The 12,425-nt window shown below is 33.9% G+C and overlaps 1 protein-coding gene across 2 annotated transcripts in view; it reads right to left on the reverse strand.

Moving 5' to 3' along the window:
* Positions 1-667: 667 nt before the first annotated feature.
* The window catches only part of Adam10 (ADAM metallopeptidase domain 10), a 159,775-nt gene continuing 148,017 nt past the window's right edge, over positions 668-12,425 (reverse strand). For both annotated transcript variants that reach the window (XM_076850856.1, XM_076850855.1), the window contains 2 exons: positions 5,399-5,525; positions 668-2,910 (listed from right to left, as the gene is read on the reverse strand). In XM_076850856.1, the coding sequence (XP_076706971.1) occupies positions 2,816-2,910; positions 5,399-5,525 (222 nt within the window). In that variant the 3' untranslated portion in view covers positions 668-2,815. The remainder of the gene's footprint in view (positions 2,911-5,398; positions 5,526-12,425) is intronic.

Consider the following 12,425-nt stretch of genomic DNA (forward strand, 5'->3'; position numbering starts at 1 on the left):
CTAGACACCTCATTTTTGTCATATTCACAGACTTACTTTTGCAGGGGTGTACTGGGAATTGAAACCAGGGGTACTCTACTACTGAGCTACATCCCCAGTCCTTTTTATTTTGAGACAGAGTCTTGCTAAGTTGTGAGGTTGGCCTCTAACTTGTGATACTCCTGTCTCAGTCCTTCTTCGCTTGGATCACAGATGGGCACCACCACATCCAGTCAAAATTTCTTTTCTAGAAAACATGAAAATGTCAATTCTTTATTTGTGATGAACCTGACAACAGGAAAATGTTGGCTAAAAGTTTCAGATATATTTATCATTAAACTAGACCTTTAAAATAAATGAATTACTTAGCATTCAGAACTTTGAAAAACACAAAGACCACAACACTCAGCTCTTCCTCCAAGATAAGCACTGAATATTGATTAGAAACAGTGAAAAGTAGTTGAGATTAGGTGTCTTTAAAATGTTCATTATGTGTAAATAAAAAGATATCTAATTGGATATTTTCTACATGGACTCCAAACTAGGAATAAAGATAACTTCTGTTTATGTGGAAAGAAATGAACTTCTTTCTGCTTAACAATTCCTTTCATTTAGTAAGGAAAAACTGCCTGTGAAAAGCTTTTTTGATAGTTCTCAGAATTCAAAGAGTATAGAACCTTCAAGCTGATTTCATCAAGTCTATTTATTAATGCATTTCAAGTTTCAAAAAACCTTACATCTTTGCACAATACTTTATTTTTTGCAATTTTTAGTAAAAATTTCCAAAGTGAACAAAAAAGATACTGTATAAAACACAGTGGACATTAAACTGACAGTAGTATTAGATCTCATTTTCTCGATCTTTTCATTTTTACCACATCTTGATTTGCAGTGGAAAGAGTTCAGTGCACGTATCTTTTCAGAAAACATTTTAACTTAAGACTCAAAATAAAATATGGCAGTGTGAACCTGCCAAAACCCTACCACAGGATAACATTACAAGCAAAAAATTTACATGTTCCAAAGTCTACCACACTCAAGAAGTTACTAAGAACTCTTGCAGAAAAAAAGTCACCATTTTAGAAATGCAAACCCACTTCCAACCTTTGCACAGTTCAAAAAACAAAGGCATTTAAATGATTTAAAAGCAATTTCTTACATATCTACCTACTTGTTTGCTTAGAATTATTTATAGTCTATCTGGGGTTTCATGTACAAAATTTGTCTCTAAATCATGTACAAAAAGCTGTATTTTGAAAAAAGTCACCACATACTGTACAAGTTTACAAGGAAGAGATCCCATTATTTTCTCTAGCATTTTTGGCCTTGCTGGCTTGCGTCACATTATGAGAATGATTGTGTAAACCTTATACTCTTAAGAAAAAAGGAAAAAAAAAAAAAAAGCCAAACCACAGAAATCTGTTCAACCTTCCCTAAAGTTGCCTCTATGTGAAGCCAGGAAAATCATAGATATTTACTTCTAATTTAAGTGATGTAGTTGGAAAACAGAAGCAATAAATATGTCACAAGCTTAAACATTTTTGTAATGCCCCCTTCCATTTTCTGCATAGCAATAAGCTTGTTAATACATTAAATGTTTTTGTTTTCTCTTTCTTTAAAAATGCCAATTATTTACATCTGCTTAAAAAATAAATTTGGAACGGGACATTGTGCTGTTTCACCTTCACTGTTAAAATATTTTAGGGAAAAAAAATGTCAGAAGGCCTATCTACAATTTTAACTACTAGCTGAGCAAATTACTCATCTTAGTGGTTATCTATGATCAGTGATGATATGCTGAAAAAACTTCAAATATTTCAATAAAGACAGCTTTTCTTTTTCATATCAGACAAAACATAATTAGCATACTTGAAATATATGAAAAACACAAAAGTAGGCTACAAATAAAAAGAATCATTTCACTGACATAATTCCTACCAAAGTATGAATCAAATTTTACCTATCAATTAAAAAATGGAATTGAATTAGAAAATTTAAAATATGTAAGCAGAAACTAGACACTTACACAAAGAACTAACTCTGAAGTAGTATGCTGCTTATGTCCAGTTTGCACAACACTTAAACTGTGTTCCTCAGCATAGTCACTCATGCTCATAGCAGCCATTTGATAAAGAAAAAAATGAATCTAAGAACCAACTCTATCATAATAAAAGAGTAAATGGATTCTTGTTTCAAAACTGCCTGTGTAAAGCATTACAGAATCCTGGACCACTGAATACCACCATTCTCTGTTATCCTGAGTATGTCAATTAAACAGTAATTTTTCATTAAGAGCGGAAAAATTTTATAATACAAAGAAACATCCATATTGCAATTTCTGTTTACAATTGCACACAGAAGTACAGTGTACGTAAGAAATACATGTCTGCATATAACAAGGTATATACATTGGCAAGTGATGTCTCCAATGTTGAGGTGGTCGAGCCTCTAAGCCTTGATTGGCAGTTGAAAAAAATATATATGTCAATTTGTGAAGTTTATTGAGAGCCAAGTTTGACTGCAAGTGAAGAAAATGCAGCAACAAAGAACAGGGAACACGGGGCACATAATAATTTTCTAAGACTTTGTGCCATTAGGTTAAAAATATCTGTCCATAAGAAAATTGGTTTTTTTTTCCACCCCACCCCCCCAAATTGGTATTTTCAGGCTTTAAATTTTAAGTAGTTCCACCTGGTCTGAGGACATGATCTCTTGCCATTTTTTTCTTCTACTATTATTTGAGGGTTTAGTCTGGAGATGATGACTTAATAGGTTTCTCTTTGGAGTGAAGTTTTCCCATTGTAGGCACTAGGAAGAACCAAGGCAAAAGCTGCAATTAACGTCTCATGTGTCCCATTTGATAACTCTCCCGGGGCCTCTGACGCTGGGGTTGCTGAATGGGCTGTGGAGGTCTCCTCCTCTTTAAAGTGCCTGTGAATTATAAACAAAAGCAAAATAGTTCTCTGTGAGCTTTCAAATTTTTAAAAACAACGTTGCTATTTCAGTAAGAAAGGTTAGAGAGAAGCACTATTCAAAAGAAATATGAGCCACATAAATAATTTTACATTCTGGTAGCCACAGGAAAGAAACAAGATTTAAAAACAAATTGAAGATGTACTCAATATGAAAAATTATTAATAAAATATTTCATTTTTATACTATCTTCAAAGTCTAGTATTTTATACTTAATAGCACATATCAGTTGAAACTAGTCACTTTTCAAGTGTTCAATAGCCACAAGTAGATTAATGTCACAGATTCTGAAAAAAACATGCATGATAAAATGACCATATGTATGAGCAAATAACTAAACCTCTCTGATACTTGGAAGCCCAGTCTGTACAAGAGGAATGACAACTAACCCATATAGTATGTTGTGAAGATTTTATAATTCCTGCAAAAGTGCTTGGCATTTTTTATGAAAGTTCAATAAATGACAGCCAGTTTCTTTTTTAATCTTTATTTTAGTTGTCAATGGACCGCTAGGTATTATTTATTTATTTCTATGTGGTGCTGAGAATTGAACCCAATGCCTCACACAAGCTAAGCAAGCATTCTTCAACTGAGCCACAACCCCAGCCCCAACAGCCAGTTTTTAAAGGTGCTATTTCTTTAAAATGAAATCAATATACACGTAAAATATTTGTTTTACTTGAACAGGACCACAATTTATGATAACTAAATTGCTAACATGTGGCCTTTAGAAATTCTTTAAAGCTAACATTGTGAATTTAAGAAAAGCAATAATATTAAAATTAAATTTCCAAGTCAGGAGCAGTGGTACATACCCCAAATCCCAGTGACTTGGGAGGCTGAGGTAGGAGGATCTCAAGTTCACCAGCCTCAGCAACTTAGTGAGACCCTATCTCAAAATACAAAATAAAAAGGGCTAGGGATGTGGTTTAATAGTTAATTGACCCTGGGTTCAACTGCCAGTACCAAATACACACACACACACATGTATGTATGTGTATGTGTGTGTATTTTTTTTGTAATTGGAAAGAAAAAAATTCCTAGTTTTGAACTATTTTGTGTAGGGTAATACATAGTAAAAGAGGGAATATTATCACTCAGCTCAGACTCTCCCCTGCAATTGCTTTGGGCAATGTCTGCCCCCATACCTGTAATGAACAAAGTCCTAAAAGTGGCATAAAAGCCACAACTACATCGGAGAAGGGGAGGGATAAATAAGGTGAGGACTAAATCTGGAGCAGTGGCTTCTTCCCCTTTTTTGCCCCAATGCCCAGAACAAATCTAAAGAGAATCTCTCCCAAAAGCTGTGTCTTCCTGAGAGGCAAATAGTAGAAAACAGAATCAAGGAGTTGTTTTCAGGGAGACGTTGACTGTGGTTCTTTAATGACTGAAGCCACTGCCCTAGGACTCTGGCTCAGACTGGCATCTATATATACTCCCCATAAACTTCACCCCTGGGAATAAGGAGTTTCATGCTAGAAAATATTTCTATTATTAAAACAATAATAGAAGAACAACTATTTAAAATATAAACACCAATAATTTAAACTTAGCTTAACTACTGTAACCAAAAGACCTGACAAGAACAATTCTAGAGGTGGAAAAAGGTATTTGGTGCTTATAGTTTGAAAGATCTCAGTGCACAGACAGCCAACTCCATTACTCTGGGCCCAAAGTGAGGCAGAACATCATGGCAGAAGGGCACGGAGGAGGAAAGCAGTGACCCACCCGGGCCTGCAACTTTCTACCTGCCCACGGTTACTGCCTAGTTAATTCATATTAGTGGATTAATGCATTCATTAGGGTAAGGCTCTCATAACCAAATCATTTCACTTTCTTGCACTGTATTACACTTGAGCTTTTGGGGGACATCTCACATCTAAACCATAATAACTACCACAATAAAAACAAAGAAAAATATCAGTATATGAAAGAAAAACAATGTCAAGCCAGAATAAGAATTTTTAGTTTTAAACATTTTTAGATACTCAAGATATATTAGCAATAAACTGGCAGTCATTAGCTAGACTGGGTTGATAAAAAGCACACTTAAGCACCCGGCACATTGATACACGCCTGTAATCCCAGTAGCTCAGGATGCTGGTACAGCAGGATTGAGAGTTCAAAGCCAGCCTCCACAAAAGCAAGGTACTAAGCAACTCAGTGAGACCTTGACTCTAAATAAAGACAAAATAGGACTGGGCATGTGGCTCAGTGGTCGAGTGCCCCCAAGTTCAACCCCTAGTACCAAAAAAAAAAAAAAAAAAAACCAACCCCAAAACAAACAAACAAAAACCTCACACTTCAACATCAACTAAATCATTCATCCAGTAATTTCACTGTCAAAGGAAAGTTCTGTAATGTTATTTACTAACGACTCATTAATTCAATTCACCTGCTATGGCTCTGAGTTATATAAACATACACTTTGTTCAACTGTACTTACCTGGTAGTGGTTTAGGAGGAGGCAACTTTGGATTACTACTTGGAGTATGAACACTGCATATCTTGATAAATCCAGCCATTAACATAATCAAGGCAATTCCCATGAGTAATACTGCCCACCAATGAGCCTAAAAATAAACAGATTTTCCACTGAAAGAACTCTCAAATATTTTAGAATATAAAATGTAGAACAATTTAATTTTTAAAGAACACTTATTGGAATATGCACATCTATCATATCTATGCACATTTATTAAGTATTTTTAAAAGTTTAAAGGAAAAAATAGATATTATCCAGACTTTCACCTCCTAGAGGAAGCCACTCATCTTATTTTCCTTTCATTCTTCTATATACAACTATGTCATACATAACAAACACACATGCAAAAATAAGGTCATCTTGTGCATGGTTTATACCACATTTTCCCATATTACTAAGTATATTCTGATTTAAATATTTCCTTTGTGTTTTGACTTTTTAATCTAATAAACTGCATTTTGTTTGCTTTTATATTTTCACAGCTCAGAAGGTATATAACTTGCATTAAACTAGTAAATAGATTTTTAAAATACTATTTAGCTTATATTGTTTTCTAATTATCAAAGACTAGAAATTCTCTTTTTAAGTTCCTTTTCCTTTATTTTAATTTTACTTATTTGTTTGTTTTGCAGTACTGAGGATTGAACCTAGGGCCTCATCCATGCTAGCTAGGCAAGCCTTCTACCACTGACCTATACCTCCAGCCCCAGTTTCTTTCCCTATGTCACTTGGAATTTGAGACCCAGACTATTCTCATGATATATATCTTAGTTTTGTATATATTTTCTTCTTCCTTATAATTCATTCATTCATTGATTTAGGTGTTAACTATCTTTCTATTCTTAAAATATTTATTTTTTAGATGTAATTGGACATAATACCTTTATTTTATTTATTTATTTTTATGTGGTGCTGAGGATCGAACTCAGGGCTTCACACGTGCTAGGTAACTGCTCTACTGCTGAGCCACAATCCCAACCCCAATATCTTTCAATATGAAAAATGAAAGGACATATACATAATACAGCAAACAAGTGAAATTTACCTAATCTGAGAAGGAGTCAAAAACTTCACTTAAGTCACTTTAAAAAATAAATTAGCTAAAAATAAATAAAACCTTTAAAATTATTATTGGTATAATCTTATTTATAGAAAAATTACATATAGTCAAACAATAAAAAAACCCAAAATACAGAAAAATTACTTCCATTCTTAAGAAATTCTATTTTATAATTAAGTATCAAACTATTTTAAGAAAGCATATATTAATAAATATCATACAAAATATTTACAATTTTAAAATTAAATCTTTACATTGGTTTATTATAGACTAGTATAATATATATAGTTACTGTTAGATATTTACAGCAAAACTCTTATTTAAAAAGATTTTCTACAATCTGAGGTCTTGTAATAAACAGCCTACTGCTACTCTGTACCATTTATTTTAACCAGCAATAATGAAGAATTAAAGTAATAGATGCTCAAATTAAAATGCATGTTGTGGCAAAATATACCCAGGCACTTTTTCTGTGTGCATAAATACTTATATAAATTTTTCAATAATTTGTTTCATTTTGAAAAAAAATATTAAATTTACAAAAAAGTTCCAAGAAAAGTATAACAAGCCTTATAAAACCTGGAAACACCTGAGATTAAGTTGCATATACCGTGCTTTACTCCTGAACATATTAACATATAATTCCTACATCACAAGGGTGTTTCCAAGGTAACTAGAACACAATCAACAAAATCAGAAAATTAGTGTTAATTCACCATTAACATTTAATCCTCAGACCCCATTCATGTTTTGTCATCTGGTTCAGAATCATGGACGATATATTCTGCTATCATGTTTCTTTAGTATCCTTCTGTCTGGAGATTTCAGTCTTCCTTTGACTTTTAAGACCTTGACACTTTTGAATATCACAGGGCAGTTATTTTATATGCAAATATACCTCAATTTGGGTTTCTCTGATATTTATGATTAGATTCAGGCCATGCATCTTTGGTAAGAACATCACAGAAGTTATGCTGTTTTTCCACAGCATCTTATCAAGTAACACAATTCTGATTTTATAACTGGTGATGTTAACTTGGTCACTTCATTAAGTTGCTATCTACCAAACTTTGTCATAGATTCTTTTTTTTTTTTTTATCTTTTATAACCAATAATTACCTTGTAGGGATGTAATTTGGATCTATGTAAATGTTCTGTTCTTCACCAAACTTTCTATTTATTATTTCCTCATGGTTTCCTATTTTATACAATGAGTTATAATATGTTATGATCATTAATGTGTTTTTGGATATGTCCCCATCATTCCTAGAACACTTTCTTGCTTTATGGCACAAGTCCCAGATTTATCTTTTTTTTTTTTTTTATACTAGGGATTGAACACAGGAGCACTCAACCACTGTGCCACATTCCCAGCCTTATTTTGTATTGTATTTAGAGATAGGGTCTCACTGAGTTGCTTAGTACCTCACTTTTACTGAGGCTGGCTTTGAACTCACAATCCTCCTGTCTGTCTCAGCCTCTCAGGTCATCTTGTTTTTAACACCACAATCCTCAGATCAATCATTTCTTTAAAGAACCCTGATTCCTTTTAGTCCTACTCCTCACATGTAGACATTCTCCTCAACCCACTTCCAAATTGACATCCCATTACAGCTGTTCCTCTGTCGGGGAGGCATCTTGCCTGACTTCCCATTCAGATGGTTTTCCCTATCTCATACCCTACCAACCTTCAAGCTCCAACATCCTGTTCTGTAGAACTGAAGATCTTCCCTCCTGGGCATGAATGCCTATCATGTGTGTGTGTGTGTGTGTGTGTGTGTGATCTTAAAAGTAACCTTAGAATGATTTATACTTAAATGTAGTTTCTCCAAAGTCAGATATAATTCTCAGACTATATCTCTGCACAGGAGAATTCCATAGCCATCTTCCTTCTTTTCATTTTCATTTTGATTCTGCAAGCTGTGAAAAATGTCTCAGGTTTGTCCCTATTATCACATTATTGAAGGGACTGCAAACTCAAACATCTAAAAGGCAGAAAAGGTGTAATGCTAAAAGATCTGATTTTTCAGGAGAAGCTACAGATCTGAATTTTTACATGATATTTATTTTTAAATGGTGGCAAATTATCCAAATTTTCTAAAAACAATACATAGACTATACAAAACGTTGTTGACAGGGCTGGATCTGGCCTGAAAACTACTTTTTGTATTCTGAGACTGACAAACTTTTCTAAAATTTTCTTTTGTTTCCTTTAGAAAATAATTTTCAGAGCTCTGTTTTCCTTATTAATCTTTAGGATGATATTCCCTTTTTACGTTTCCCGTGGACTCCTATTTTTTTTTTTTTTTCTGTTTTCAGTCACTCTCAAGTAGTAAGCCCTCAAAATGCAGGGTATAGGACGACTAACTTTCAGTGTCAAAACAGTACAGGACAATTTTGAGCAATGAAGGACATTTAGCATCCTTGGCCCCATCGATCAAATGCCAGTAGAGCCCCTCAAATACTCTAATAACTACTGTACCACATTTCCAAATATTGTCTGGGGAGGTAGACCTGCAACATGATCTAATACTGGAGTGCAAAGGGACAAGGATCTTGCTACTACTTTCAGGTTGATGGCAACTTGTGTCATAAAGAGATGCTTCTATCCTTAATGTTCATCATTCTAACACAGATCCTCCTAGTCTTCACTGATCACAACCATCCTCCACATGGCCATCAGTGCTAAGACTACAGAAAATATGGAATTGACTATGTAACTCCTTTATGTAACATTCTTCTCCAAAAGCTTCCTACCAAAGATTTTCAAGATACACCACTGAGAAAGAGAAAAAAAAAAAAAAAGTAAGAACTTGACTACACAATAAAGTATAGCAAAGTATGATATGATTCTACTTACTTTTTCTTGAGTATATATGCTTATGGCAATACAGACTAATTATGAAGAACATACAAGAAATTCATCCTGGGAAGACGGGGGGGGGGGGTTCAGAATAAAAAGAATACCTACTTTTGCTTTTTTTTTTTTAGGTGGGGGGTACTAGGGATTGAACTCAGGAGCACTCAAACACTGAGCCACATTCCCAGCCCTATTTTGTATTTTATTCAGACAGGATTTCACTGAGTTGCTTAGCGCCTTGCTTTTGTAGAGGCTGGCTTTGAATTTGCAATCTTCCTGCCTCAGCCTCTTGAGCCACTGGGATTACAGGTGTATGACACCACACCTGGAAAAAAATGCCTACTTTTAAACATATTACTTTGTCAATTAAAAAAGAATAATTAAATTTTTTGAAATTACAAAAAAAAAAAAACCTTTTAAACTGGAAAATTCACATTTCTATGATTCTGCCATGTGCTTTCTCTCCATAAAATATCTCTATACCCTCTGCTGCTATGGTCCTTAAGAACTTAGCTCTGGCCTCACTTTCTTAAAAAGAGGGCTTCCTCAGGGAAGGGGCTGGAATTCAGTAGAAGAGCATTTGCCTACTATGCTTGAGGCCCTGTGTTCTATCCTTAGCACCTCCTACCCCCACAGTGCAAGACTTCCCTAGTAGGGTTTCCTATTTTCCGTGAAAACAGCATACAGAAACTGAAAATCTGTTTCTAAGGACCTATCTTCTCTATCCCAAACTGAATTATGTGTTTCTTGAATTTTTATTCTTCCACCTCAGTACCTAGTCCACAACAAACAAACAAAAAACACCACCTGTTGTACTAGTTATTATAGGCAAATCATTATTCCAAATACTGACCTCAAAATACACCTAAGAGCCCATTTATTATTTCTAGTTTTCCCAAAACAGATAAATAATGTGACAAAGATCTTATACAGAGACCACACATAATTTTTTTTTTTTTTTTAACTTCAAACGATAGTTTTTCAGTACTTACACAGTCTGAAATAGCAATGCAAGCAGTGTAGTAGTGAGAGAAGCAGACTGGAGGAAAAAAGGGCTGGATTTAATGGTGGTTAAAACTTTGTAGAAAATAAAGGTCAAAGATATTTACTAAATATCAGATCAACAGATATTTACTAAAACATGGCACTTGAGAACTTCTAGTACCCTCAAGCAAATATTCCTGGCCTTCCTCCAAATTTTTCTAGGTAGCTACATATCTCAGAAGTCCAAAGTTTGAGATTATTTCAGTGGCAATAACAGCAGCTTTTTAAAATTTATAGTTTCTAGGGAAATGAAACATGGCAATGCATAGAAAGTAGCAAGAAAAATTAAATAAACAATGATGTATTTGAGAGCATAGTAACCATGGCCACCTTTGATAAAGTTTTTTTGTTTGTTTAAGGCTCCTTTTAAAAGAGAAGTATCAGAGTGAGTTAAATTACATGTTTTTATCTTTTACACACTACAAACTGGTATGGGGGGTAGTACACCAACTAGACTACTAAATGCAAATATGTATATTATTTCAAAAGAAAGGATCACAATTTGTCTACTTAATAGTCTGAATAAAAACAGAATTATCATTTTCTCAGTAAATATTTGATAAACACTAATTGTGTGCCAGGCTCTCATCTGTCACAGATACAGGGGTGTTAAGAAAACCTTAAAAGAAAAAGAGAAGGCACTCAAAAATTTAAAAAATGACCTGGAAGTTAACAAGTATGAGAAAATAAGAAGCAGCAGACAGACAGTATTCAATATAGTTATTTCTATAAAGCTAATGATAAGTAAAAGATCAAAATTTACTGGTCTATCATGCACTAATTAGAATAGTATTTAATTTAATAATCTAAATAAATAAAGAACCTATAAAGTAATAAATAATTAAACTGGTCATCAGCTCAAAAAAGTGTCTGGGGAGAGTGATGGAGAGCTTCTTTTCTATCTTTCAGAAGATACCATACTCTGAACTTTCACCAAAGGTTCTTCTGCTGTCCTTCAAACCCTCCATTCCCAACCACCAGCAATACACCAAGCAGAATGTAAGTGGTTACTAAACTTTTGGTTACTTTGGCTTAGCTAGGGAAAGCAGGATAAAAATATCACAAAGGGAAACACGAAAACATGGTTCTCCAAATGACTTCTAAGGATACTAAGGGTTCTGAAAGCCTTAAGGGTTTCTAGAATTTGTAAGTTTGGATGAAGTTAAAAAGATGAATATATGATACAACTTCTCCCAATTCTCCTAGATGACGAGAGGATGCAATATTTTCCAGACACATTTGAAAAATCTACACAAGTTCTAGTGCTCTGTGAAGAATGTGGGAAACAGTGCTCACTCATAAAAAAATATTAGATGTATGGGTTGGGGTTGTAGCTTAGTTGTAGAGTGCTTGCCTCACATGTGTGAAGCACTGGGTTCAATCCTCAGCACCATGTAAAAATAAATAAATAAAAGAAGGTATTGTGTCCATCTACAACTAAAAAATATATATCTATAAAGAGAATATCAGGGCTGAGGCTATATCTCAGTGGTAGAGCACTTGCCTTGCATGTGTGAGGTATGGGGCTTTTGATCCTCAGAACCACATAAAAATAAGTAAATAAATAAATAAAGATATTGTGTTTTAAAAAAAATATCAGATACTTCATCATAAAATTATAGTACAGTATGAGAAGTTAATTCAAAAATGAAAAAATGCTGATTCTTGACCAAATAATGATTTTTAAAAATGAGTTCCTGATAAATCTGAATCCATAAAAAGAAAACACATAAGTAGCAGGCGATAAAAGAAGGGACACACAATGATAAATTTGGAAGGGAAAACAAGTAAAAGATGGTTTTCTACAATGTCATACCTAACACGAAAGATAGAAAAAATGAGAACACACATCGACTGTGGAAGAAATTGAAAAAGAATTATTAATTCCCCCAAATCCCACTTAAAGATAAGGAGATAATGATTCTGAATCTCAATAGATTTACTGCAGAACACTCTCAAATTTCTCAGGACCTAGATGACTGACTTCTTGATAATCTACAGGATGTTTATCATTATCTCCTAGT

The sequence above is a fragment of the Callospermophilus lateralis genome, chromosome 3, assembly GCF_048772815.1.
Source record: "Callospermophilus lateralis isolate mCalLat2 chromosome 3, mCalLat2.hap1, whole genome shotgun sequence".
In the NCBI taxonomy this organism is placed as follows: domain Eukaryota; kingdom Metazoa; phylum Chordata; class Mammalia; order Rodentia; family Sciuridae; genus Callospermophilus; species Callospermophilus lateralis.